Source organism: Aquarana catesbeiana, linkage group LG02 (assembly GCF_042186555.1).
Source record: "Aquarana catesbeiana isolate 2022-GZ linkage group LG02, ASM4218655v1, whole genome shotgun sequence".
Classification (NCBI taxonomy): domain Eukaryota; kingdom Metazoa; phylum Chordata; class Amphibia; order Anura; family Ranidae; genus Aquarana; species Aquarana catesbeiana.
Genome location: NC_133325.1, coordinates 502,762,426 through 502,790,036, shown reverse-complemented (window position 1 = coordinate 502,790,036; position 27,611 = coordinate 502,762,426). Strand labels below are relative to the sequence as shown.

The following is a 27,611-nucleotide window of genomic DNA, read 5'->3' as shown; positions in this document are numbered from 1 at the left end:
CGGACCTCCTGCAACATGGACCTGCTTCTGGTGCCCCCCTGCCTGTTGATGTAGGCAACAGCCACCTTGTTGTCCATCCTCAGGAGGACGTGCTTCCCCCTCAAGTGAAAACTGAAGGCCAGGAGAGCCTGGAATGCTGCTCTCATCTCCAGAACATTCGACACTGTATCCTGTGCCCTGAAAGGCCAACGACCCTGAGCCGCAAGGTCCTGATAGTAAGCTCCCCATCCCTGTAGACTGGCATCTGAGGTCACGATTTCTTGATAGGGAGTGATTATATGCCTGCATCTTCCCAAGTTGTGAGGTCGTACCCACCACTCCAATGATTGCTTTACCTCCTGAGAGATGAAGATTGGTTGGGACATTGATGTGCCCTTCCACTGACGCAGGAAGGAGATCTGGAGAGGCCTCGAATTCCATTGTGCCCATTGGACCATTGGAATGGTGGGAGCTAGGGAGCCCAGGATACTGAGACATGTCCTGGCCGGGAGCATTGTAGCAGAGATTGCCCTTTTCACCTTTTGAATTAGAGGAGGGATTTTTTCCCCCGGAAGTTCCATTGTGTTCTCCCTCGTGTCCAGTTCGGCTCCCAGAAAGACCATTCTCTGTGTGGGATGGATGTTGCTCTTCTTCCAATTTATCAGCCACCCTAGGGACTGTAACGTGGAGACCAGGATTTCCCTGTGAAGGACGAGAGAGTCCTGGCTGTCTGAGAGAAGTAGGATGTCGTCCAGATAATGGTGGACCCTCAGCCCCCTTTCCCTCAGGTGGGCAATTACAGGTAATAGGACCTTTGTAAACGTCCTGGGTGCGGTAGAGATCCCGAACGGGAGGCTTCGGAATTGGAAGTGCCGATGGTTTAGGGTAAACCGGAGAAACTTTTGGAACTCGGAATGGATAGGGATATGCAAATATGCGTCCTGGAGGTCGATTGACAGCATCCAATCTCCCAAGTTTATTGCTTGGAGGATTGATTGAAGGCTTTCCATCTTGAATGTTTCTATCTGTATGGACCGGTTGAGGTTCTTTAGATCCAAGACTGGACGAAGGTCCCCTGATTTCTTTTTCACTAAGAAGAGTGGGGAATAGAAACCCTTGCCTCTTTGAGATAGCGGTACCTCCACTATTGCTTGTTTTTGGAGCAACTCATGGATATACTGATCTAGGGATAGTCTTTTCTGTTGAGAAGGAGGAAGTCTGGTTGAGCAAAATTGGTCTCTTGGAGGACGACCTCTGAATGCCCACCTGTGTCCGAAATAAATGGTGGACACCGTCCATGGGTCCTTTATCATTCCCGCCCAGACCAACTTGAACTTTGTGAGTCTGGCACCCACTACCGCTGGTTGGGCGGGCGAACCTTCAAAAGGACTTCTGGTCATTGGAGGCAGGTGTCTTGGGTTTCTGGAATTTGAGGAAGGACGTCTGGGGGTTCTTCCAGCTCCTTCTGTATTCCTTCCCGGGTCTATAGGATTTTGCATCCCTGTATCTCTCCGGAAGATTACATTTAAAGGGAGGTGGCCTTTGTTGTTTCGGCCTTCTGTCCGATGGTATGAGACCTGACTTCCCGCCTGTCACTTTAGAGATTGCGGTATCCAGCTTCGTCCCAAAGAGGTTCACCCCGTCATACGGAATCCTGCACCAGTTAGATTTCGAGGCGGGGTCAGCCGACCAAGGTTTAAGCCATAGTGCCCTTCTGGCCATTACAGAAGCTAACATGGACCTTGATGTGGATCTGATAGTATCTACGGAAGCTTCCGCCACGAATTCTCCCGCAAGGCTCAGTTCTTGTAAGGCCTTAGTGATCTGCTCTTGATCTGCGCCCTCAGTGACGAGTCTCGCTGTAGCTGAGGACCAGCTGGAGATAGCTTTCCCAACCGCCGCTAATGCCACCGCTGGCCTGCAGGCACCTCCTGCGAACAGGTAAGCTCTCTTAAGGTCTGTATCCACCTTCCTGTCAAGCACGTCCCTGAACGTTACTGCATCTTCAATGGGGAGCGTCACGTGCCTGGCTAGACGCATCAAAGATGCATCCACTACTGGAGGAGAAAGTAAAGGGGATACTTTGGGTTCCTTGAGTGGGTACAGTTTGGTAAGCCTGTTGGACAGACTAAACCTCTTTTCTGGATTCTGCCACTCCTCCTTAATCAGTTCATCTAATTCGTCGATGAATGGGAAGGCCTCCGGGACCTTCTTGAGGTTTGGGAAATACTTTCTCTGTTTTGGCTGTGTCTCCTCAAGCTCCTCCCAGTTAATCGCTTCCTTAACCGATCTGATGAACGGTTCTATGAGCGCAAAATCAAAGCCAGCTGATGCTTCCAGCTCCTCACCATCCGACGGGAGTTCTTGATCCCTTGATACACTGGGAATGGTGGGTGAGGTGCTATAGGCCGTAAACTCTACATCAGGAGTTGAGACCTGGGGAGTAGAGACTCCAGTGGGTTCTATGGAATCCGGCTCTTTCTCCCTGGTGGCTTCATCCATGCACTTGCGGCAAGCTAGTTTGTCTGGGAGGGCCATGGCTCCGCATACCCAGCAAGCGTTCCCGGCTGGGCGGGAAGGGTGCGCAGAGGATTGGTGTCCTCGTGCAGGGGATCTTCTGTGGTAGGAACGGCTATGTCTTGAATGGGATCGACTCCGTCTACGACTCCCCTTGTGGCCTGAGCGACTTCTTCCGCGTGAGCGGCTGCGTCTATGGCCGGAGCGGCTTCTCCTGTGCGAAGACTCTCTTCGTCCTGACTTGGATGATCTTGCGGACCTGACAGGGCTGACCAATTAGGTAGCGTTAATACAGTCCTGCTCTCTTTTTCAATCTTCTCTACTTACCACTGGAATCCCCCCCCCTTACCTATTAGGCTGGTGGTGATCTGCTGGGGCAGCGGCCTCCATAGGAGAGGAAGGTGAGCACCAGAGAAGGGTATAGGAAGGTAAGAGCATGCAAACAGGCCCCAAAAAGACAGTGCATAAGTATTAGACACTTACCCAGAGAGGGGATACTTTAGGGATGCAGCAAGTCAAAATACAGCAGTCAGAAGTCTTCCAGGAAGCAAGGAGAGCTCAGAAATGACAAACAGGGCTTTTAAAATTGCCGCCATGGCCGCCGAGGTCACGACCCGCTCGCGCATGCGCAGTAGCGGCGCGAGGCGCCCGGCGCCATCTTGGAAACTGGCAAAATCGAAAGGATGCCCTGAGGGTGCGCACTGCGCATGCGCGGAAGCGCCGAGACGCCCGGGGAGCCTGAAGGGAGGCACAGAGGGACCACAGAGCCCAGCAAAGGAGGAGAAACAAAACGAAAGTGAAACAAAGTGACATGGAGACCACTGCACAACAACTAAGCCTGTTTAAGGCTTATACTGGAGCCGCAACATACCCCCGAGATCACCAGAGCAGGGTTCCTTCCATCTAGCTCGTTTAGAGGCTGTACAGGTAAGGACTTCCACCCAGGAGAGGCTAGAACCTGGCTGGGGCGAATTCGGTAAGGGGGTGCTTCTGATATGTTCAGTCCTTCAGGTGAGGAAAAATAAGAGAATACTGGGCAGGGGCCACCTCTACAATTTATAGCTATGTAGTCCTATCAGGTTGTGGGGGCGGAGTCACAACCCAAAGTGTATGCTGCCATGATGCGACAGGAAACAATTTTTTTATCATTTTGTTCCCACAAATAGAGCTTTCTTTTGGTGGTATTTGATCACCTCTGCAATTTTTATTTTTTGCGCAACAAATATAAAAATGACCGAAAATGTAGGAAAAAAAAAAGGTTTGTTTCTCTTAAAATTTTTTGTAAATAAGTACATTATCTTCTTCAATGACAGCCACTGATATGGCTGCACTGACGGGCACTGATAAATGGCACCGATGAGGTGGCACTGATGAGCTCTGATAGGCAGCACTGATGGGCACTCATAGGCGGCACTGATGGGTATTTGCTGGGCATCACTGATTTTATTAGTTCTATAATGGTGCCAGTCAGTGCCCATTTGTGGGCACTGATTGGCATATATTGGGCATAAGTTGGCACATGTGGATGGCCATGGGGGATGTACCTGGCCATCCACATGTTAGGGGCTTCCCTGGTGGTCCAGTGTGGGCATCTGAGGGGGGCTGCGCTGATTAACAATCATTGCAAATCCCCCCCATCAAGAGAGCCGCTGATCGCCTCTCTTTTACTCGCGTCTGTCAGACGCGAGTGAGGAAAAGCCGATCAACGGCTCTTCCTGTTTACATCGCGATTGGACACAGCTGATCACGTGGTAAAGAGCCTCCATCGGAGGCTCTTTACCGAGATCGGTGTAGTGGTGTGTCAGACTGACACACCACTGATCACCGTGATGCGCGCCCCCACGGGCGCGCAGCGGCTGTTATCCTGCTGGATGTCATATGAAGCCCAGTCAGGATAATAGAACCACCGCCTGGCCGTTATTCTGCTATAGTCCAGGTGGGAAGTGGTTAAAAGGATAAACAGCTACATAAAAGCAGTAAGCCTTACTTATGTGGAGTACATATAAGCTATACAGTAGAACGGAGAATCAGCATGACTGAGATATAGGTTATGTCTAACATGAGAATAACACTGCCTGGTTTATGGTAAATTTAGCAGAACCACTAAATGCCAAGTCACATTTTCAGATTCAAACAAACAAACTTGGAATGGATTAATTAAAAAAATAAAAGAAAGCCACTCTAAAATATAGGAGATTTTAGGCACATCATTGTAAGGATGTGCACCATTTTTCCAAGGAGGAATTCAAGGCAAAAATATAAAATCTTGAAAGCTACTGCTTAGGCACAATTAACATTTCTATATTATCTCTTTATTAACAATTTCTCACTTTGGGTTTAACTCCAGATTGAGTTATTTTTAGTTTTGGAAAAATGGATAAAAGGTAAGCAACTTCCATTTGGTTCTTTATTAATGCTTACCGAGGATGTTTTTCTCTAGTTCATGTGTAGTCACCAGGCCAAAAACGAAGGGAAAAATCTCCAAACAGGAACAGAGATGGCAAATAAAAGCCAATTTTTCTTTTTATGGGACAGTTTTCTAAATTGCCAGCCTACCACAATGTAAACCAAGTACCTTCACTTAATGTCAGCATGCTTAGCAACACTTCTACATTTTGCATGCTTAGCCTGATAAGCCTTGCAATGAGCAAGGAAGACTAGTGTAAGAATTGGCATAATATTGAAAACAAATAAAAAGGACTAAGATAATGGTCAGAATAAGCTGTCATTAGATATGGGAACAGAAATGTTGTCAGCCAGGTTTATGAACCATGGATAATCTTAAAAACATTTTTACAGTAACAATATGTCATATTTTTAGAAGCAGCAAAGCTGGTTCTAGGTAGTCTAAAAAAGTGCTGTGCTATCTAAATATCAATCAGGGCCTTCTTTAACTCAGGGTAAAAGGAGCAGCTGGAGTTTAGCCACCTCCGGTGCTAGTCACTTGCTGGCTGCGCTGACTTGTGTGGGTTGAGCTGGCGGTGGGAAAGGAAGGCGACGGCTGCTTCTGGACACCTGACAATGAGCTGCAACAGGGAGGACAGAGTTTGTGCAAGTCTCACTTGTCCTGTATGACTTCTTTATTCCCGGCCAGTCCTTCTACTACAGGCGGTATAACTAGTCATTAATTCCTGACAGCTCATTCTTGGGGATGCTGCTCACATTTGGCTCTGTTCCTACCTACACTCAGTTAAGCTGCATAGCTGTGTGTGCTCTGCTCATTGCGAACAACCAGTTATAGGAGTTTCCTATCTATTAGTGGGTCCTGTCACCTACCCACTCCATGGTGTGCAGGCAGTGAGGAGATGAGGTGCAGTAACTTCTAGCAATTAATAAGTGATAATGATGCACAGTAACTTATAGCAACCAATCAGTGAGCGGTAATGATGTTCAGTAACCTCTAGCAACCAGTTAACAGTAATGATCTACAGTAAACTCTAGCAACCAGTGAGCTATAATGATATGTGGTAACCTTTAGCAACCAGTTAGCAGTAATAATGTGCAGTAACCTCTAGCAACCAATTGGTGAGTGATAAAGATGTGCAGTAACCTCAAGCAACCAATCAGTAAGCAGAAATTATGTGCAGTAACCTCAAAACAACCAGTGTGCCATAATGTGCGTTGTAAACTCTAGCAACCAGTCAGTGAGCGGTAATGATACGCTGTAAACTCTAGCAACCAATCACAACCACTGCCTGATCTGCTGCAGTAAACTGATCTTGAGTTTATTTATTGTATGTGGGGGGCTGCCCAAAGGTACAATCAATACTAAAGACAGCCCCAATATCAATATTGTATTTTAAACAGCTTTTCACTTCAAATTTAACCTTTCTTGTTAGTTGTACAGCAGTATTTATCACACTCACTTGCACAATAATCAGCTTCCTCTCCTTGGGTTTACCATCAGGCCATTCTTCTCCAAAACACAGGTAGATTTCATATGGAGGCTGCTTAGCTCCACTTCCTTTTTGATGAGAAATTAGTTCTAAAAGCAAGATAAAAAATAAAATAAAAAATTGATATAATAGCCAGGGGAAAGGGGGCTAGTTAACTCTTATTAAATTTAACTAATGGGATGAAAAGGATATGAGATTTTAACCAGTAAGGTTGCTATAACTAAAATGCAGATCAATTTTCAGTAATTTATGGAAATTAGAGACAACGGGTCCATAGAAATTTGCATTAAAAGTTACATTATGCAATAAGTGTGGTAGACAATGGTATATTTAAAAAGGGGAAAAAAAAACAAAAAAACAAAAAACAAACAAACAACCCTCACCACTTAAGAAGGTCTCCAGACAAAAAAGTTTCACTTTCTTCTGGCGCTCAATCAGATTCGGAGTATTTGGTGAAGGAGAACATGGTCCTGACCAGTAAACCTTACACTGGCAAAGTCGAACAGCATAGATGGCATGCCCACTAACTTCCAAGATAAGTCCTCTGTCCATGACATCTAGCAGGCGGCTAGTGTACAACTTCTGCCTCTCGTTTAAAATCTGCTCTGGGCCTGGAAATCTCACTTGCTCCAGACTGATGGGACCAAAAAGTTCTTCTTGATTGGGCATTGGACCTAGGTCACCATAGAAAAGCCGGCAGCCTTGAGGGTTACTAACAGTCATTGTCTGACCCATTTCTTTACCTCGGTAGAGGAACTGGATCTCAAGATCGGTCACTGCAAAAAAAAAAAAAAAAAAAAATAAAAACACACCACATGTAAAATACATGACCAAAAGTCCTGACATGCAAATACAGTATATACATACACCATAAAAGACGTGCTCACAAGATGCTATCTAGAAGAACTGTGTTCGTTCTTTGCACTTTTGGAGTAATTGTGTAACATAGGTACGGCCCATATCAACCAGATACCAACTTTTCTTGTGGAAGATATAGCACTTGTTGCATTGCACTAGTTTAAAGCAGAACTTTAACCTCCCATTGCTGCAGCAATTAACTGCAAGTGCATCTGTATTTTTCTCTTAGCCCATTGCAAAGTCCTACAAATACCTCTCCAGCATGCCAGAGAGGTCCACCTAATGAAGCCTGATGTGATGGCATAACAGCAATGTATGGTTATTGCCGATTCACAAGCCTGAATATGGTCAATCAGCACCTGGCTACACCTGGTCCAGCTCACTGCTTTCTGGACTGACAGCATTGCTTCTGTTGCTGAAACTTTTCCACCATGAGCTGCAGTGTCCAGAACACCAATAGCTCAGTCAGGAAAGGTAATGAAAATGGTTTACCTTAAGAGGCCTGCACACCATATAGTAACTGGATTTGGAACATGTTTTGGGGGGGTGGGGGTAGGGAAGATTCAACTTCTACTTTAGGCTTAAAATTTCAGATCAGATCAGATCTTCTGATGCAGCAGCAACCAGAATACCACGATACCGAAATACATATGCAGCAAATACCGCTTTCACCCACGATAGAGTACTTCAGGAAAAAATATTGCATCTTTGGAGGCACTAAAGTAAAAAGGGAACCCCCCCAAAATGGCTAGACAGCCTCTAGCAAGCAATCATTTGTATTATAAAAAGAGTGGCCTACAGTGGAGTAAAGCAACATTTTTAAAGCGGTGTTTCACCCCAAAAAATATGCTGGCTTTTAACAATAGGACACTTACCTGTCCTGGAGTCCAGCAAAGTCGGCACCACAGCTGATGTTTTTATCAGCTGTCGAGTGCTGCAGCCGCCATTGCAGGTAAGGGTACCCGGCAGTGTAGCCTTACGGCTTCATGCCGGGAACCCTACTGCACATGCACAAGGCCCCACTCCTCTCTCCTACTGACTCGGCGACAAGGAGAGGAGGAGGAGGGAGCTCTGCGTTGATGTCTCGGGCCGTGGCCCAGACTCCCAGAAGTGGGAACAGGATACCTGTGAAAGACAGGCATCCTGATCCTGTTCCTCCCTCCCCCCCCCCCCCCCCCCGCCAAAAGGTGCCAATTGTGGCACCAGAGAGGAGACAAAATGAGCTGAAGTTCCACTTTTGGGTGGAACTCCGCTTTAAGTTTTAACGCTTTAGAAAATGTTGGCATGGGGGAAAAAAAAAAAAAAAAAAAAAAAAAAAAAAAAAAACACAAAAACAAAAAAACACAGTTCAATAATTGTTTTTTCAGTTCCTGTACCAGAGTTACTTACTAGGTAGGGAGCTAATCCACAATTCCGGAGACCCAAAAAGATCCACCCCTGACGGGGTCTGAGGAACCTCCATGTCTTGCGGTTCCGACTTTGGCCAGTCTGGTTCAGGAGTACAGCCATCTAAGCTTGCTGGGGCCATGGGGGAATCTATGAAGATACAAGAGAAAGCAAGCAAGCAAGCATGTTTAAATTGCACAATGCCAATAATAAAATAAAAAAAATAAATAATAAATAAAATTACAGCTGCACAACATTTCTGAAGAATGCACAAGATAAAGTTCGGACTACTATATTCCCCCCCCCATTGAACATTTAGGCGAGAACTTGTCACTTAAATGTTTTTTTTTTTTTTTTTTCTTCTTTACAGATTTACTTGTGTATTAGAAGAAAAAAAAAAAAACAAAAAAAAACACACACACAACCACACTATACACTTTCAATGACAATTTTTTTTTTAAAGCAACAATAGCCCAAAATATAGTATATACAGCCATTTTTTCTACAGATGCTTTCCGGTTTCAGCAGCACAACAGTACATTGAATATTTAAGGCAAATGCAGGTCACATATTTGTGTCGTGAGCTTCATCATTCCCAAATCTTGACAGACAGGCTGGGCAACATTACTAACTCTTTAAGGAACTGCCCTGTAATAGAATACTGGTGTCTCACAAAGCCTTAATTTTATTTAGCTGCAAACCAGTAAGTTAATGTGTGAAAAAAAATTACCCTACAATAAAATTTTTTGTGCACATGGAATAGCTTTGTATATTTATATATTTTAGTATGGGCAGAAAAAGCTTCAAAATGTGATGAAATCTTTGGGAACAATTAGTTATATTAAACACTATCCAAGAAATAGGCAAACAGAATTTATATTTAATTTTATCCACATAGCGACGACTGCAGTATGCGTGCTGCTAGAGGCACAATGTAACCAAATAAAGGTCAGACAAAAAAAGTGCTCTACAAAAGCAGCTTTAGGCTCGATTCACACAGGGGCAACACGACTTCAACGCGACTTTGCAACGCAACTTCAACACAACTTCAACGCGACTTGTGGATCCGACTTTGCCCTGCGACATGTGTCCGACTTTCAATGAACGGGGATCCGACTTGGATCCCCGCCACTGTGTTTGGTATGAATCTTTAGGGGGAACTCTGCGCCAAATTTTAAATAAAAAACCGGCATGGGTTCCCCCTCCGGGAGCATACCAGGCCCTTGGGTCTGGTATGGACCTTGAGGGGAACCCCCTACGCCGAAAAAACGGCGTGGGGGGGTCCCCCCCAATCCATACCAGACCCTTATCCGAGCACGCAGCCCGGCCGGACAGGAATGGGAGTGGGGACGAGCGAGCGCCCCCCCCCCCCTCCTGAACCGTACCAGGCCGCATGCCCTCAACATGGGGGGTTGGTGCCTTGGTGGAGGGGGCGCGTTGCGGGCCCCCCACCCCAAAGCACCTTGTCCCCATGTTGATGAGGACAAGGGCCTCTTCCGGACAACCCTGGCCGTTGGTTGTCGGGGTCTGCGGGCTTATCAGAATCCGGGAGCCCCCTTTAATAAGGGGGCCCCCAGATCCCGGCCCCCCACCCTATGTGAATGAGTATGGGGTACATCGTACCCCTACCCATTCACCTAGGGAAAAAGTGTCAATTAAAAAAAAACACTACATAGATTTTTAAAGTATTTTATTAGACAGCTCCGGGGGTCTTCTTCCGACTTCGGGGGTCTCTCCGGTTCTTCTCCACGCTCTCCGGATCTTCCTCCGGGCTCCTCCGCTCTCTTCTGCCGCTCTTTTGCTAAAGCGGAGGAGCCCGGTCTTCCGTCTTCTGCCCTCTCCTCTTCTTCTGATGTTGACACGACGCTCTCTCTGGCTAGAATGCTCTCTGTGCGCTCCGCTCTGACTTATATAGGCGGTGACCCCGCCCCCTTATGCCGTCACAGTCCCTGGGCATGCTGGGACTATGACTGCATAAGGGGGCGTGGTCATTGGGTGATGACCACGCCCCCTAAAACGTCACAGTCCCAGCATGCCCAGGGACTGTGACGGCATAAGGGGGCGTGGTCACCACCTATATAAGTCAGAGCGGAGCGCTCAGAGTGCATTCCAGCCCCAGAGAGCGTCGTGTCAACATCAGGAGAAGAGGGCAGAAGGCAGAAGATTGAAGACCGGGCTCCTTCGCTATAGCAAAAGAGCGGCAAAAGAGCAGAAGATAGCGGAGGAGCCCCGGAGAGACCCCCGAAGAGAAGAAGGCAGCAGACCGGGCTCCTCCGCTATAGCAAAAGAGCGGCAAAAGAGCAGAAAATAGCGGAGGAGCCCGGCAGAAGACCCGGAGAGCGCGGAGAAGAACCGGAGAGACCCCGAAGTCGGAAGAAGACCCCCGGAGCTGTCTAATAAATTACTTTAAAAATCTGTGTAGTGTTTTTTTTTAAATTGACACTTTCCCTAGGTGAATGGGTAGGGGTTCGATGTACCCCATACTCATTCACATAGGGTGGGGGGCCGGGATCTGGGGGCCCTCTTATTAAAAGGGGGCTCCCGGATTCCGATAAGCCCACAGACCCCGACAACCAACGGCCAGGGTTGTCGGGAAGAGGCCCTTGTCCTCATCAACATGGGGACAAGGTGCTTTGGGGTGGGGGGGGGCCGCAGCGCGCCCCCCTTCCCCAAGGCACCAACCCCCCCATGTTGAGGGCATGCGGCCTGGTACGGTTCAGGATGGGGGGGGGCGCTGGCTCGTCCCCCACCCCAATTCCTGTCCGGCCGGGCTGCGTGCTCGGATAAGGGTCTGGTATGGATTGGGGGACCCCCCACGCCGCTTTTTCGGCGTAGGGGCTTCCCCTCAAGGTCCATACCAGACCCAAGGGCCTGGTATGCTCTTGGAGGGGGAACCCATGCCGGATTTTTATTTAAAATTTGGCGCGGAGTTCCCCCTCAAGATCATCTGAGCACAAGTCGCATGCCGAAGTCGGATCATGCGAGACGGCGATCCGACTTCAATGATAGTCAATAGGCTGAAGTCGGATCAAAGTAGTACAGGGAGTACGCTCTGAAGTCGGAGCGACTTCAGTAGTGTCTATTAAGACGCTCCCATTCACTTAAATGTGAATCTCTTTCTGGGGCGACTTGGGGCGACTTGAAGGTGTACAAGTCGGATCCCAGTGTGAACCGACCCTTAGGGTTCATGCACAGGAAAAAAAATGCCTAGTGTAATCTCCTAGCACTTTCCTGCTCACGGGAAGTAACATATGCCATATACAGCTTATATGCATGTACATTATTTTCCAAATGCAAAAGTTCTATTTTTGGAAAATACTTTGGATGGTGTGTACAACCTCACAGCTGCAAAAAAACAGTCACTTGTTTGGCAGGCTGTATGCGACACCTGTGGCTCCTTGAACACAGGAACGTGTCAGAAATTCACAATAGACATTATGCCTGTGAAAGCCCAGTTTGCATGAATCCTTAATGTATCATTTTATTTCTGGAACTCTTCCTTAGTATGACACTTCAGGAAATTTAATATAAAAAAAAAAAAATTATATGTGCAAGTTACTGTAAAGCACAACAGTCCTATTTTCTGAATTAAAGACAATTAGAAACATAAACCAGAAAGCGGTATCTACTATTGGAGTTCAAGATAATACCTATATTTTAGCTTAACGGTCTCCAATACCAAACGGCTCCTCTTTTCCCATGAATGGTGCATGTTTTTCAAGTAACATGCCTCAGCTACAGGATTTTTATTACCCAAGTAGATCTCCATAGACTCCCAGCTGTTAGTGGATCAGACTAACCAGGCAACTAGGATTTCACAAGGGAAATAAATAGCCTCTAAATTTCTTGCAGTACAGGGTTACATTAAAGTACTCAGATTTGCCAAAGAAAGCTGGATGTTTCACCAAAATGACAAGACATTGAGACATCTGGCTTTAGAACACTCCTGGTTCTTCTCCCCCCACTTTAACCAACAATCTGGCAAGTGTAAGAAAAGCCTAATTCCCATTTCTCCATAATAGAACAGATGGTTGTTGGTTTCCCAACTATAAGCAATAGCAAACTTTTGCTGCAGCTGTAAGATCCCCTCTAAAAGAGATTGGAAAAAAAACTGTGGCTTAATTTGAGGTAAAGATTAAAATGTTGCTTTAAGAAGGTGGTCGAGGGCTACTAAAGCAATCTTTGCCAAGAGCTCACTGCCTCAAGTCTAGCATTCCTGCTATTAACATCTTCAAGTTTCAAATGTACCCAACAATTATATCTTATTAGAAAAATATACTGACACAAACCATTGATCTTTAATCCATTAAAAGGCTCCTGAATTGAGACATGCATCTGTGACTGACTTATATCATCCTCTTCATACTCCTCTTCATCCCATAGTGAAGAACCAGAAGAACCTGTTGCAGTGAAAATAACTGATCAGAAACATGAAAATCAAAACTACCCGTAGTCTATCTGCAGCTATCACAAACCTAGTTTGGGGGTTCAACAATCAAAACACTGCAAAAAATAAATGTCAAGTACAGTAAACCCAGAGCAACTAATCAAAATGAGATTCGTAAAAAAGAAAGCAATTTGAAATGGTTGATATGGATTACTTCTCAATTACTGCTCTTGACACTGTCTTTTGCCTTACAAGCAATAAGTCATGCCTATTTTTCCTGCCATGACTATTTACACACTGTAAACTTATCTGCAGTCTTTTAGAGAGATGGTCAGGCAGACAGCACGTATACCTGCTTGTCATGAGCATGGAATCTTTCTACCTTCTAAATGCTTAAACAAATTTCATTTTTTTAAACTGTAAATTTCTTTATAGCAAATATTTTGCAATGCTCATGTGTACACTTCAATTTCTAATCCTAATTAATCCAAAGTTGGAAATGCAAAAAGTCAAACCTATGTCTGCATTTGAATGCTAATATACCTTTTGGTTTTTAGTCTTACCTGGGTTTATGATGGGGCCTTGGGATTGAGGTATGTCACAGACCTCATAGATTTTAACGGGGTTCATTGGAACTTCTTTGGTTCCATCATACATTAGTTTAAATTCTCGACTTTTGTTAAGCGCGCAGCGCAACTGGGCCTTCCACTTTGCTGGATCAGGATCATCAGCTCCTTCTTGATATTTACCAGTCTCTACAGCCCATGCCTATGAAAGATAAACTATTACAGTTAATAAATGGGATAATGTACCAGATTTAAGAGAATGTTTTCAACACTTTTACAGTAAAACAAAGAAAATACACAGATATCTTCCATTTGGAGCTTAGTGCATTCCTTGCAGTGATCATTAACAGATAATAGCTCTTAAGGTCCCCTATTTGGTGGGACAATTTCTATTTTGTAACCAAATGCCTTAGCGCCCCCCCCCCCCCCCCCCCCCAAACACCCCTCTAAACACTGATGTTGGAAACCTGTACAAATTACCATTTAAAATTTGAATCCATCCTTTAGGAAATCTGATGTTATTTTTAATTGCAAATCTACAAAAAATGGTGGTGAAAAAAACCCCCCAGTGGGTTAAAGGGATCATAAGTGATTAATCATTCATGTAAATCAGAGTATGCCAGGGGCGTGTCCATTGCTTAAATATTCTACTCTAAAATGTATCCTCTTAGCATTCAAATGAATGGTAAGCTTAGGCGAAGAAAAAAAAAAAAAAAAAAAGTAACATTTGGCTGCGATGCATATGCTTGTGATTCACTAGGTAGCAAAGCTTGGATCAGGGTGACATGAGCAAAGCCTGCATCTTCAAAAAAATGGCACTATTGACAGTTTTGACAGATGAAGTTCAAATTAGATTTGTAAAATGTAGTATTTTTAAAAGATAAATATTAGACAAGGAGGTGAATACAATTGTGTTTTCAGGTGAATTCTTAAGATGTTCGGTTTACTTTCACTAATCAAAGAAAATACATATTGTAAAGCTGGCCGTAGACACCTTGTGCTCATGTGCATGGACCCTTTTGCCTGGATTTACGTTCATGTGCATGATCTGACCACCCTCACACTTCACTTTAGGTCAGCACATCCCTAAACTTAGGCAAGTGGGGTTTATTTACTATAACTGGAAAGTGCAAAATCTGGTGCAGCTCTGCATAGAAACCAATCAGCTTCCAGGTTGTTTTTTTTGTCAAAGCTTAATTGAACAAGCCAAAAGATAGAAGCTGATTGGCTACCATGCACAGCTACATCAGTTTTTGCACACTCCATTTTTAGCAAATCAGCCCCACGTTCATGTTTATCCAACAGGGAAGGCAATAGAGGTTGGCACCACTGCTTAATGCCCATCAGGGGAAGAGCAATAGCAATTAGGCTTTTCTAACCTGTCCAATTTCAACTTTCCCAGATGAGCCCTGGCAAGTAACTGGTCAGCTGATCTGGCTGAAAGTGGCAATTATCTAATAACTGTAAATAACTGTAAACTGCTTTCTCTCCTTCCCCAAACCGTGGGCTACAGGCTGGTTTTCTCCTCTAGCAGCTGGCTACATCTAGCGTTAGATTGTGCCTAAGTAGAGTGCAGAGCCCACTGAACACCTCTGTTAAGCATGCTGCCCTATGACCTCAGAGATCATCCTAAGTGCCTGACATACACAGTACAAATTTTCCAATCCCAATGGCGGCAGCTTGCCATTACTATAAAATAGTCACATTGCGCGTGGCAATACCTGTAACACCTCCTGTGAGGTCAAGAAAAAAAAAAAAAAAGAGGTTTTAAGCAACCTTTCATTTAAAAACATCTTGTTTAAGTTAATTGTTCTTAAACTATTCTAGTAGGGAGGAGGCTGGGAGGAGTGGGGTGCATTTTTTTTTTACATAAGTGGGTGAATCTTGGCTAACAAGAGTCAGCATTTGGGGGTGGAAAGGGGGGCATAAGGAAAGTCAGTGCCAGATGTAAACATCGGCCACCACTGCTACAGAACCCAGTAGTCCAACTTGAACAAATTAATTTATCTTACAGTTAAACTTTATTAATATGCCCAATTACTGTTTCATTCTGCCCACCTAAGCTATTGATCCTACTCTTTAACATGCAATCTGTAGGTCAGCTGTAACTAAGGGGGAAGCCCAATCTTTTATATCCTGCATCTCTTTTTCACAACAACTAAATGATGCCTCATTCACAATTTGGTAATATTATGTAGCTTAATGGAAGCATGTACCTTAAAAATAGTGTTCTCCTCTTCATGCTGAGGGCTATGACGTGTTGCATGTTTCCATGGTATTTGAAATCTCTTTGCATCCCTGTCTAGCCATACCAGACCTGGATACATTCCGCTGTCCACCTGAGCCACCAACCATGGCTTTAGCCGAACACGGCGTGGGTGCAAAGCCATTATCTGAAAGACAAGGAAAATCCTGCGTAAAATTATACACTTAAATATCATTTAAAATTTTAAATAAGGATATTTCTTTACAGATGCTCTTCAAAATGTTATCTAAAAAAAAAAAAAAAAAAAAAAAATATGGAACTATCTGGCTATTTCTCCTGTCTTGTCATGATTAATATATGACAAAACACAAAGAATCCACTAGCACTACAATCTGTACAAAAAAAACAAAATGTAACAAAATTTGTTTTAATTAAAATAGAAAAAAAAACAAAAAAAAAAAAAACACACAAAACATTTTTTGGCCTTATGCACACAGGCTTAAAATCAGCTGTAGCATAAAACCACAGCCTTTTTTCCCTGCCCAATAAATCACAGATGGTGTGTACAATTGGCCATTGAATGGCTGTAAGCTGGTGCGAGTACAGACACATGTGAGTACAAAAAAAAAAAAAAAAAAAGAAAAGAAAAAAAGGAGGTGGAAATTCTGATTTCGGGGAATACATCATATATGTGTTTATGTTGATAAAAACCATCAGCATATGCTCAAGTACAGCCAATCACTTCTTTGTAATTTTATTCTACAGCAGATTTTAAATTTGAACTCCAGCCTAGTGTATATCCATTTTATGTTGCTTTATAAACATTACAGCTAACAGTAGACACTGAAGCAGTAGAAGGCCTTATGCAAAAAGGACAGTTTGCTACTTTAAAGTGAAATTCCAGCCCAACGCTAACAATCCACCTCCTCCCAAAACTGCCTGTTCTGCCTAACCTGTTTTTTAAAAAAAAAGATTTGTATACTTACCTATTTTTGGTCCACTCTGCTCTAGTCACGTGATCCTGTAGCTCAAGCTCCCCTGTGACAATTAGCGGCAGCTGCAGGGGAGAAGGGGGGGCAAAATGGCTAGGATATTGGAGTCTATAAGTGATGTTACGGCTCCTAGAATTCCAGCGCTCTTCTTTTTTCCCTTACAGCCACCACTTTTTCTGATCCACAGTGTCTACTGTTGCACTGGTTAGTTGGAACGTTTATGAAGCAACATGAAATAGAAATACAATGACATTGGAAATAGAAAATTCCTTCAGTGGAATGCCCTAGTGTCATTAAGGTCAACTAAAACAGGTCATTACACAGACATATCTTGTTTACCTCATTAATCCTACTGCAATGATAAAAGCTCTATAATTTGCTCCTGCCTTTTATCTTCATCACTGAACAAACAATTAGCGTGAATTCCAGAACATTTACTAAAATGAAAATTGGATGACTGCACACCGGTAGAAATGTAACAGTACTTTATTAATTCATAAAATTTGGCAGCATGGTATAAAACAAAATGCCTGTTCCCACCAGCGAAGGGAAGAAGTAGGGCAGTGAACCAGCCCCCAGAATGATGTGCACACCTCTCACCTGCTACTAGTGGCTTCTTTCATCTCACAGGTAAAAGTAGCAGTTGGAATCTACATGTTTTTTTTTTTAAATGGTTGTCTGGCTATGCAATGATAACCAGCAGCCTATCTGCAGGAAGTGATCACTGCTCTTCAAAGTACCTTGAAGGGGCAGAGCCATTGGGTTCCAGCAGAGCCGCAGGTGGAGGAAGAGGCAGGACACTGAATAGTTAAACAAGCTGACTAACTGCAGCAACTTAACAGTCCCCATGTAAGGTAATAGCTCAGCGTTTTTTTCCCCTTCAAAAAAAACAACAACAAAAAAAAAAAAACAACATTTAAAAATTGCATTTTGTATTTACTCAGATTATCTTATATAATATTTAAAAAGTTTGATAATCTGAATCATTTAAGTGTGATAGCTACAAAAAAAAAAAAAAAAAATATATATATATATATATATATATATATATATATATATAATTCAGGAAGGGGGCAAATAATTTTTCATAGCACTGTACGACGATTAAAGCCCCTCTCCGATTTTCTTGCTGCCCGTGTCCCTATTTGGGAAAAAAAAAAAAAAAAAAAAAAAAAAAATGCTCAAAAGAAGAAGAGCACATAAAACATTTGCAGTACAGTGAGGAAGGGTTAGAATGTCTGGCAATGTTTTCATTGCTGCCATTCCTGCTCCAGTAAAAAATTACAGCTTCCATTTCATGTATGGGCATCTCTGAGACAGGAAGTATAGGGAGGGGGGGGGGGGGGGGGGGGGGAATAAATAAATGATCACTCCAATGGGGTCACAGACAAATAAAAGCCAACAGAAAATCAACTCATTCAACTAGCCTGCTTTAGAGGGGGTTCGCCACCCCCTATATACGTCTATGAGAAGGAAAAACCCCACTTGAAGCAAATCAAAGGGAGATCTGCAGGTCACCCATCCAAAAATTCTGAAATAACGCAAAAGCATTTCAAACTAATGAAAAAACCGATGCCATTAATACACACCCAATGTCTGTTGGCAAAGGCCTTTAAAAGGTAGGGGTAATCCCAATGGCAAAACAGAGGTCTTTAAGATGTCAAAACCAGCCCCTCATCCAAGCTAAAAGCCTATTGGGGCAAGGGGTTGAAAAATCTGGTCTCACCCCTCTTTTTTCACCCCCTCACGATTTCTTTTGGGGCTTAAAATGCACATCCCTCTTTAGGTTTAAAGAGGTCACCTGTAATACACAGAGTGTAGTTAGAAACAAGCTTGAATGTCAAAGTACAGTGGCTGAACCAGGCAAGGTGTAGAAATGGTATGCTGGCACTGCCACCTTCTTGTTCATGGCAAACTAAATGGGATGGGGCAATGCAGCCAGCAGGAAAAAATAGGTGTGGCTTATATGAATTAATCAACCACAATGAGTATGGTAAGAGGCAAGGCTTCATTATTACTACAATAACATTTGCCTGTTTTTTTTTCTGGGAACCAATATAGTTTACAATCCTTTGGTCCACTTGCAAAAGCAAGATTTTTTTGTGATGCAATAAAAAACAAAAACAAACAATGAGTGATTGATAGTGGAGAAAAAGGTAAAATTAGAGTATGCAAAGCACTGCATACAAATGTTGTCACTACATAAATATTTGTATTGCAATAAGTAATAGCTGCTTTGGGTGACAATAATGCTTCTACATTGATATAGTGCAGACAGTTTTGTCAGAGGACAACACTGATTGCCTCCGACAGACAAGGATACTTCGCAGTCAACTGTGTATGTGCATTACAGCAATGTACACCTAGGCATAGGAATTCTATTTGAAATGTCTTTTCATGCAATAAAAGTCATAAAGGCAAAAGGGACAAGTATAAATAGACTGTAAGGGTTAACTGAAGTGTTACACAAAAACAATGCCACAGGGAAATCCCTGCGGTTCCCGAAAATGCACTGCATGTCCAGATGCGTGGGGGGTGCCATTCAGAATGAATGGCAGCCCTACACATCTCCTAAGAGCAGCGCGATTTAGCTGTGGTTGTTTGTGGTAACAGATGAGATTCCATCACCCACACGCATAGGTGTAAACCTAGCATTAAGGTAGGAAATGTATCTTAACAATGGATTATGAGCCCCCCGCCCGTCAGCCAACCAGCTGAAAATAAATTTAAAAAAATCCCCATCAACACATTTGAGGTGGATGTGTGGGGGTGGGGTGGAATTCCTCACCTGTGCTACTGGGGTTGGAGATTGTCAGGATCAACGATGTCCTCAGTACTGAAAAATACAGGCAGACCTATCCAACATGCCATACCATCAGGGTATGGCCCCGAATGTATTCTGCAGCAGGAAAACGGTCCCAGACATACAGCCAATGTCATTAAAGAGGAGTTCCCATTTAAAAAAAAAAAAAAAAAATTAAAAGTCAGCAGCTACAAATACTGCAGCTGCTGACTTTTAATTGGACACTTACCTGTCCCAGGGTCCAGCGACGCAGGGGATCGAAGCCCGGCTTATCTCCCCCTCCGTTCGTGATTGGCCGCTCAGTCATCTGGGACCTGTAATGGGTCCCAGATCTGACCCCTTCCTGTGCCAAGGGGAAGTGATGTCACCAGCCCAGGCACTGAAAGAGGCAGACTACGAGGGAGTGAGTAATAAAAAATAAAAAAAAATCCAAATTTTTTTTTTTTTTTTAGGCACATTCATGTATTTTTTTTTTTGGGTGGAACACCACTTTAAGGACCATCTGTAGTGTAAAGAAGAAAAGGGAGTCCTGGAAGTGATGGTTTAGCCCTCACAGAGCCCTGATCATCATCGAGTCTGTCTGGGATTACATGGAGACCAAAGAATTTGAGGCAGCCTACATCCACAGATCTGTGGTTAGTTCTCCAAGATGTTTGTAACAACCTACCTGCCGAGTTACTTCAAAAACTGTGTACAAGTGTACCTAGAAGTATTGATGCTGGTTTGAAGGCAAAGGGGGATAGTCATTATCACATAAAGCGACAGTCACATAAAGCCCCCATATAGATACCCCTTTAGAGCAGGTCCCCCATAGAACAGATCCCCTTCACTTAAGTCTTCTTACTCACCTGTATACAGAACCCCCAGGTTTTTCTGCAGCACCACACACCAGGCTCTCCGCTCCCCTCCAAACCACACAAAGAATAATATTATATTATATATATAAAAAAATGTTTATTATTTAATTTTCCTCCTTGCTTCCTCCTCGGCTCAGGCTGCCTGTTCTCCGGTTCTCTCCCACGCTGGGCAGCCGCTGCACAGCACAGTCCCTCCCCCAGATCACTCCACATGCAGGCAGAACTCCACCACCACTCTACTTGAGTGTGCGGTGCCGGTGTTCTGCCGAGAAAGTTCCTCTCGGCAGATAAGGACCCCCCTCTACTGCACAGGCGCAGCGCCTGCGCAGTAGGAGCTGGCGGAAATAGCCGAAGCGAAATAGACTAGAAATCAGCTGTACAGGGCGCTTGTAAGAGGGCCCCTCGCGGGCTCGCTTTGCTCGCCACGCTTCGGGCACGTCCTAGCTGCGCTCGGCACTTTTTTATTCTCCCTCTAGGTCCACTTGGATGGTGGGGCTTGAACCTGGACCTAGGGTGCAGGCGCCGTGTACAGCTGATTGGAGTTTTTCAGCTTCGGCTATTTTCGGCGGCTGCTAGTCGTTGGTACTGCACAAGCGCAGCGCCTGCGCAGTACAGGGGGGTCCTTATCCGCCGGGGAAACTTTCTCGGCAAGACACCGGCCAGGTCTACATCTCTCGCTATACAGTACACAGGAGGGACTGTAGCCGAGCCAAGGCCCGAGCCATCCCATCGGGGGTGAGGGAGGGACAGTCTCAGTGAGTCAGAGAGCAGCAGACTCGGGGAAAAAAAAAAAAAAAAAAAAGTCAGCGACGGCCCCTGCAAGGACCTCTCACACAGACACCAGTATTCAAGTGCGGACACCTTGCTGAATTTTATTAACACTTCTGTATATGGAAATGGAAAGAATAGGGAAGGGTTAGAACCGGTGTCGCATTTTTGTTATCCGTGTCCCTGCTAGGGACATTCACCCACCACTATTGTCTTAGTGGTAACAGGACTAAAAAGTCTCCTTCATAAGGGCAACCAGGTGGGGGGTGGTAAAAACAGGCAACTGTGCTATGGTTTTACCACCCCCTAAAAGATAACTTGCAGACACTCTGGGTCTTACACAAATTGTAACCCATGGCAGATTTAGGGGGCAGTACTTCGGCCAAATGCAACCCTATCAAGTTAACTGAGCTGCCCCACAAACATTTGGCTTGTGGTACGGTATTCACATAGAAAATCCCTGATCACCTGTCAAAAAAAAAAAAAAAAAAAAAAAAAAAGAAGAAATTGCTTTCTAAAAGCCTGGCAGCCACTGCTCTACCACTCACTGAAAAGAAGTCCACCATTAAATGCTTCTCAGAGGGCAGTAAAGAGTGCTGTCACCAGAAATGGAATAGACGGAAAATCCTTCAGTGGAGGATTTGCCTTACTTTGGAAAGATTTCCTCTCACTACCTAACCAATCCTCACTTTATTCAAAATGAAAAATATCTTGGCCTTCAATATATATTAACCACTTCAGCCCCGGAAGATTTTACTCCCTTCCTGACCAGAACACTTTTTGCAATTCGGCACTGGATTGCTTTAACTGACAATTACGCAGTCATGCGACGTTGTACCCAAACAAAATGTCCTTTCTTTCCCACAAATAGAGCTTTCTTTTGGTGGTTTTTGATCACCTCTGCGGTTTTTATTTTTTGCGTTATAAACAAAAAAAAAAAGAAGAAGAGCGACAATTTTGAAAAAAAAAAAAAAAAAAAAAAAAAAAAGCAATATTTTTTACTATAATAAATATCCCCCAAAAATATATAAAAGAACAATTTTTTTCCTCAGTTTAGGCTGATATGTATTCTTCTACATATTTTTGGGAAAAAAAAAAAAAAAAAAAAAAAAAAAAAAAAAAAAAAAAATCGCAATAAGTATCTATTGATTGGTTTGCGCAAAAGTTATAGTGTCTACAAAATAGGGGATAGTTTTATGGCATTTTTATTTATTTTTTTATTATTATTATTATTATTGGATTTTTTATCATGACTGCGACATTATGGTGGACACATCGGACACTTTTGACACTATTTTGGGACCATTGTCATTTATACAGCGATCAGTGCTATAAAAATGCACTGATTACTGTGTAAATGACACTGGCAGGGAAGGGGGTTAAACACTAGGGGGCGATGAAGGGGTTACGCGTGTCCTAGGGAGTGATTCTAACTGTGTGTGGGGGGTGGGGATGGGCTTCAACTCACATGACAGCGATCACTGCTCCCGATGACAGGGAGCAGTGATACCTGTCATGACACAAAGCAGAACAGGGAAATGCCTTGTCTACATAGGCACTTCCCCGTTCTGCGGCTCAGTGACACGATCGCCAGGAGACCGGCAGACATTGAGCTTTCGCTGGTCCCGCAGGCACGGCGATGCTGTACGCGGTGGCGCGCGTGTGCCTGCTAGCCCCGCCAATTAAAGGGGACGTACAGGTATGCCCATTTACCCACTGCTGCCATTGTGCCAAGCGTGCAACGGTCAGCAAGTGGTTAAAGGGTATAGTATAAATGACATATTTTAGATGGTAAAGTACATACTGCCAGAGAACAGAAATCAAGTGGCAACTATTAATCTGAGGAAAAACACAAGGCACAGTAGCATATATAACCTGGAATACTGAATGGAGTCAGATGCAAGGCAGCGTATAACTGTACAGTGAACAGTGGGTGTGGTATGGGATCAGCTTTACAAGGTGACAACAGGAATCTCTCTTTAATAGAACTTCAGTAAGAATAAACTACTGATTTGTTTGTCTAAGGCTGACCATACATTATACAATTTCCCTTTACATTTACCAAAACCATATAATATGAGGTCAAACCTGAACACTTTCAATTTCAGTTTTGTATGCAATCGGGAAGACCCTTGCACCACATAGTTGAAAGTAAATCTTAGGGCCCTTTCACACTGGGGCGGTTTGCAGGTGCTATTGCGCTAATAATAGCGCCTGCAAATCGACCCGAAAGTGCCGCTGCTTTGATTCCAGTGTGAAAGCCCTCAGGACTGGAAAAAAAAAGTCCTGCTAGCAGCATCTCCGGAGCGGTGAAGGAGCGGAATGTATACCGCACTCCTTCACTGCTCCTGGCCATTGAAATCAATGGGACTGCGTGGCTATACTGCCGGCAAAGCGCCTTTGCAGAGGCACTTTGCAGTAGTTTTTAAGCCTTTCTCGGCCGCTAGCGGGGGTAAAACCCGAATACCGACGGTAAAGCTCCGCTTACAATAGCGGCGCTTTACCGCAGACACCGCCCCCACCCCAGTGTGAAAGGGCCCTAAAGGAAATTGAATAAGAAAACTGTATAATATAAAGCTGGTTTAAGTTCTTTCTCCCTGTGCCCTACGTGCAGAGCTAGATTCATTGTATCTTGGGTTCACACCATTTTCAAATCATGGAGGCCCAGCCGGTATAAAAGTTCACCTTTACACAGTAGAGGCTTGTGCACAATTTTTTTTGGAGGGAGGGGTGGCAAATAAACCTAGGACTACCAGCCGATCGTGTCTCAGTACCCAATTCCTGATTGGCCAGGAGGAGAAGCAGGCAGACATTAGTGAGAATATTAATTTGCAAATGTCACACAAGTGGGTGAGCTAGAGCGCAGAGCCCACCCTTTTTGAAGCCAATTACAGCCTCAGCCTCCACATACACTGGCCTATGCAGCAGACAATGGGCCCCAGTAGTTTAAAATATATTGTGCCCTTTCAGAGAATATAATTGGATATAAATTCCTTACCTGTAGGCCTTTTCTGTCACCCATGCCTAGCCAAAATGCTCCCAATGTTTAAATTTCTATGTCCTGACTTATTTCCAGACCATGGAAGACATTGGTTGCGTTGCATTGTGTGTGTGTGTATACACAGTCATAGCATTCTGACCACTGACAGGTAAAGTGAACATTGATTAGCTTGTTACAACGGCGCCTGAAAGTGGGTGGTATATATTAGAGCCCTTTCACACTGGTACGGGCGTCGGCAGTAAAACGCCGCTATTATTAGCAGCGTTTTACCGTCGGTATTCGGCCGCTAGCGGGGCGGTTTTACCCCCCGCTAGCGGCCGAGAAAGGGTTAAATACCACCGCAAAGCGCCTCTGCAGAGGCGCTTTGCCGGCGGTATAGCCGCGCCGTCCCATTGATTTCAATGGGCAGGAACGGTAAAGGAGCAGTGTATACACACCGCTCCGAAGATGCTGCTGGCAGGACTTTTTTTACCGTCCTGCCAGCGCATCGCTCCAGTGTGAAAGCCCTCGGGGCTTTCACATTGGAATGAAAGCAGCGGCACTTTCGGGTCGGTTTGCAGGCGCTATTATTAGCGCAATAGCGCCTGCAAACCTCCCCAGTGTGAAAGGGCTCTTAGGCAGCAAGTAAACATGTCGCTGAAGTTGGTGCATTTTCTGTTGAAAACAAAACTCAGGAAAAAAAAAAGGGGAGGGGGGGATTTATAACGGTCCCTTTGCTTTATAAAAAAAAAAAAAAAAAAAAAAAAAAAAAAAGTAAAGTAGTTCTACTTTAACCACTTCCCGCCAACCGTTATGTACTGCAGGCGAGCAACTGGTTTAGGCATACCTGTATGTTGCTGCCCACTTCCGGGCTTAGGGCATGCTGTGCAAGCGATTGTACAGGAACCTGTAAGCAAGTCCTGGCCAATGATTCACGGTCCGGACTTGCTGATCGGCTGTGTACACAGTCCAGAGCTTTGTTGGTAAACACTACAGGTCTCTGTATAGAGGGAACGATCTCTCAGTTTCTCACCCCTGCAATGCAGGGATGAGAAACAGAGATCTTAGTAAAAGCAGCATACTGTACACAGTCAGGTATACATTTAACCCTTTGATTGCCCTAGATCAGGGATAGGCAACCTTGGCCCTCCAGCTGTTTTAAAACTACAAGTCCCATGAGACATTGCAAGACCCTGACAATCACAGGCATGATGAGGTTTGTAGTTTCAGCACAGCTGGAGGGCTGAGGTTGCCTACCCCTGCCCTAGATGGTAACCCCTACCGAGCCAGTGTATAGTATTACCACTGTATTTATATCGGGGGTATTTAGTCAGTCAGTCCCCGTCCCCCACCCCCCCAGCATCAGTGTCAGCCCATTGCACTATCACAGTCCCTTTAGAGGTCGTTGATCCCTATTCCTTTTGTATTGAACTGTATTGTAATTGTACTGCCCTCCCCCCAAAGTAAAGTGATGCGTAAACTGTTGTCGCTATATAAATCCTGTATAATAATATAACTACTACTATAATTTGTAGGCACTAAAACATTTATGCAAACCAATCAATATATACTTGTTTTTTATATATAAAATTAAAAAACGTGTAGCAGAATTAATTTTAGAAATTAGAAAGAAATTCAATTATTTTTTTTTTATTGGATATAAAGTATAAACTATTGTTTTTTTTGTGGTGATCATATACCACCAAAGGAAAGCTCTCTGTGTGCGAAAAACATTTATATAAATTTTGCTTGGGTACAGTGTTGCATGACCATGCAATTACCAGTTAATCTTCTAGATTGTAAGCTCTAACGAGCAGGGCCCTCAGATCCCTCCTACATTGATTTGTATTGTAAATGTAATGTCTGCCCTCATGTTGTAAAGCGTTGGACAAACTGTTGGTGCTATATAAATCCTGTATAATAATAATAATAATAATAATATAGAGCAGTGCTGAATAGCAAACAGCCTGGTCTGGTCATCAAGGGGGTAAAATCTTTTGGAGCTGAAGTGACTAAATGATAATCCAGTGAAAAAAAAAAAAAAGTATATCTAAAGTTCTTTATAAATTTTGGCCAAAATATATTCTGCTACATGTTTTTGATATTAAAAAAAAATTATATATCTATCCATCTCCCAATAAGTGTATACTGACTGTATGACTGTATACAAACTATATTATTATACAGGATTTATATAGGGCCAACAGTTTACAATGTAGAGGGGACAGCACAATTACAATACAAAATAATCAGGAGGGGGGGGGGGTTTATATATATATATTTTTTTTTTTAATCCTCCCCCCCCATCCTATAAAAAAGGGGGGTGCAGAAACAAAAAAAAGCGTATATTGACAATAAAAATGTATTGGGAAGGCTGAGTTGATGTAATGTACATTGCCCATACAATAACACAGCCCCCCAGTACAGTAGATCCATGTGTTGTATTAGATTATCCTTGGCAGGGAGTACTATGACGTGCCCCATGTAATCATCTCTGTAGTATTCCATGGGCCCTCCCCAGGAGTCCGGACACACACAATACTACACAGTATCTCTTGAAGAAGTGGATGGAGAGAAAACTCCCGGTAGTTTCCTTCTACGAACAATCTCTATGTAACCCATAGAAAACAAACAGAGCCATCTGTACAGAGACTCCACCAGCCACCCCGATCACCGAGGACTATTATCAGGGAACACACAGGACACAATGGGATAGAACTACAACAAGAAATAAGAATAGTAAACAGTGAAAGCCCCGATGGTTACACAGCCGATCCCACCCTACACCGAAACCAGCATTATGGCAGCAGAAGTACGAGCTCCTACAGGAAATGAGACACACAGGTACACTTACCTCCACCTGAGCTCCGCTCTCAGTCTATTACCTCCACACATACACAGTGAGTGGTGAGAAGTGTGCGCTCCCTTCTCCTCCTCAGAGCCCCTCTCTCTCTGTCCGCTCCTTCCTCACACTGCCCGACTCTCTCCTCTTTCCTGTCTGCCTGGCTCAGGTATTCGTGACGTCATGTGGCTCAAGGCAACAGGACACACCTTAGTGAGGACTGCTCTGCCAGCTGCTGTGTGCTCACGTGACCCTCTACCTCACAGCCTGAGTCAGGGCAGAGCTGAGCTGTGTGGGAAAGGCTCCCTGTGTATGGATGTGTCTGTGTACTACATACCTGGTCAATGCTTTCCTCACTTCTCTAACTAAAGCCTCGTACACACGTACGAATGTTGGCAGGAGATTGTCTGTTGACAAATCTAAGACCCCTTTCACATCGGGGCGCTTTGCAGGGGCTACGGCACTAAAAATAGCGGCTGCAAAGCGCCCTGAAAGAGCCGCTGCTGTCTCTTCAGTGTGAAAGCTCCGAGGGCTTTCACACCGGAGCGGTGCGCTGGCAGGACGCTAAAAAAAG

At 44.1% G+C, this 27,611-nt stretch overlaps 1 protein-coding gene across 2 annotated transcripts in view; it reads right to left on the bottom strand.

The window, feature by feature from the left end:
- IRF6 (interferon regulatory factor 6) overlaps nt 1–27,278 on the bottom strand; it is a 31,588-nt gene extending 4,310 nt beyond the window's left edge. For both annotated transcript variants that reach the window (XR_012241692.1, XM_073615752.1), the window contains exons 1-7: nt 27,050–27,278; nt 15,806–15,982; nt 13,587–13,791; nt 12,926–13,036; nt 8,640–8,786; nt 6,776–7,168; nt 6,363–6,481 (exon numbers count right to left, since the gene is read on the bottom strand). Coding sequence is in view for 1 of the 2 variants with exons in the window: in XM_073615752.1 (XP_073471853.1) it covers nt 6,363–6,481; nt 6,776–7,168; nt 8,640–8,786; nt 12,926–13,036; nt 13,587–13,791; nt 15,806–15,979 (1,149 nt within the window). In the remaining variant the exon portion in view is untranslated. The remainder of the gene's footprint in view (nt 1–6,362; nt 6,482–6,775; nt 7,169–8,639; nt 8,787–12,925; nt 13,037–13,586; nt 13,792–15,805; nt 15,983–27,049) is intronic.
- Nucleotides 27,279–27,611: the final 333 nt, after the last annotated feature.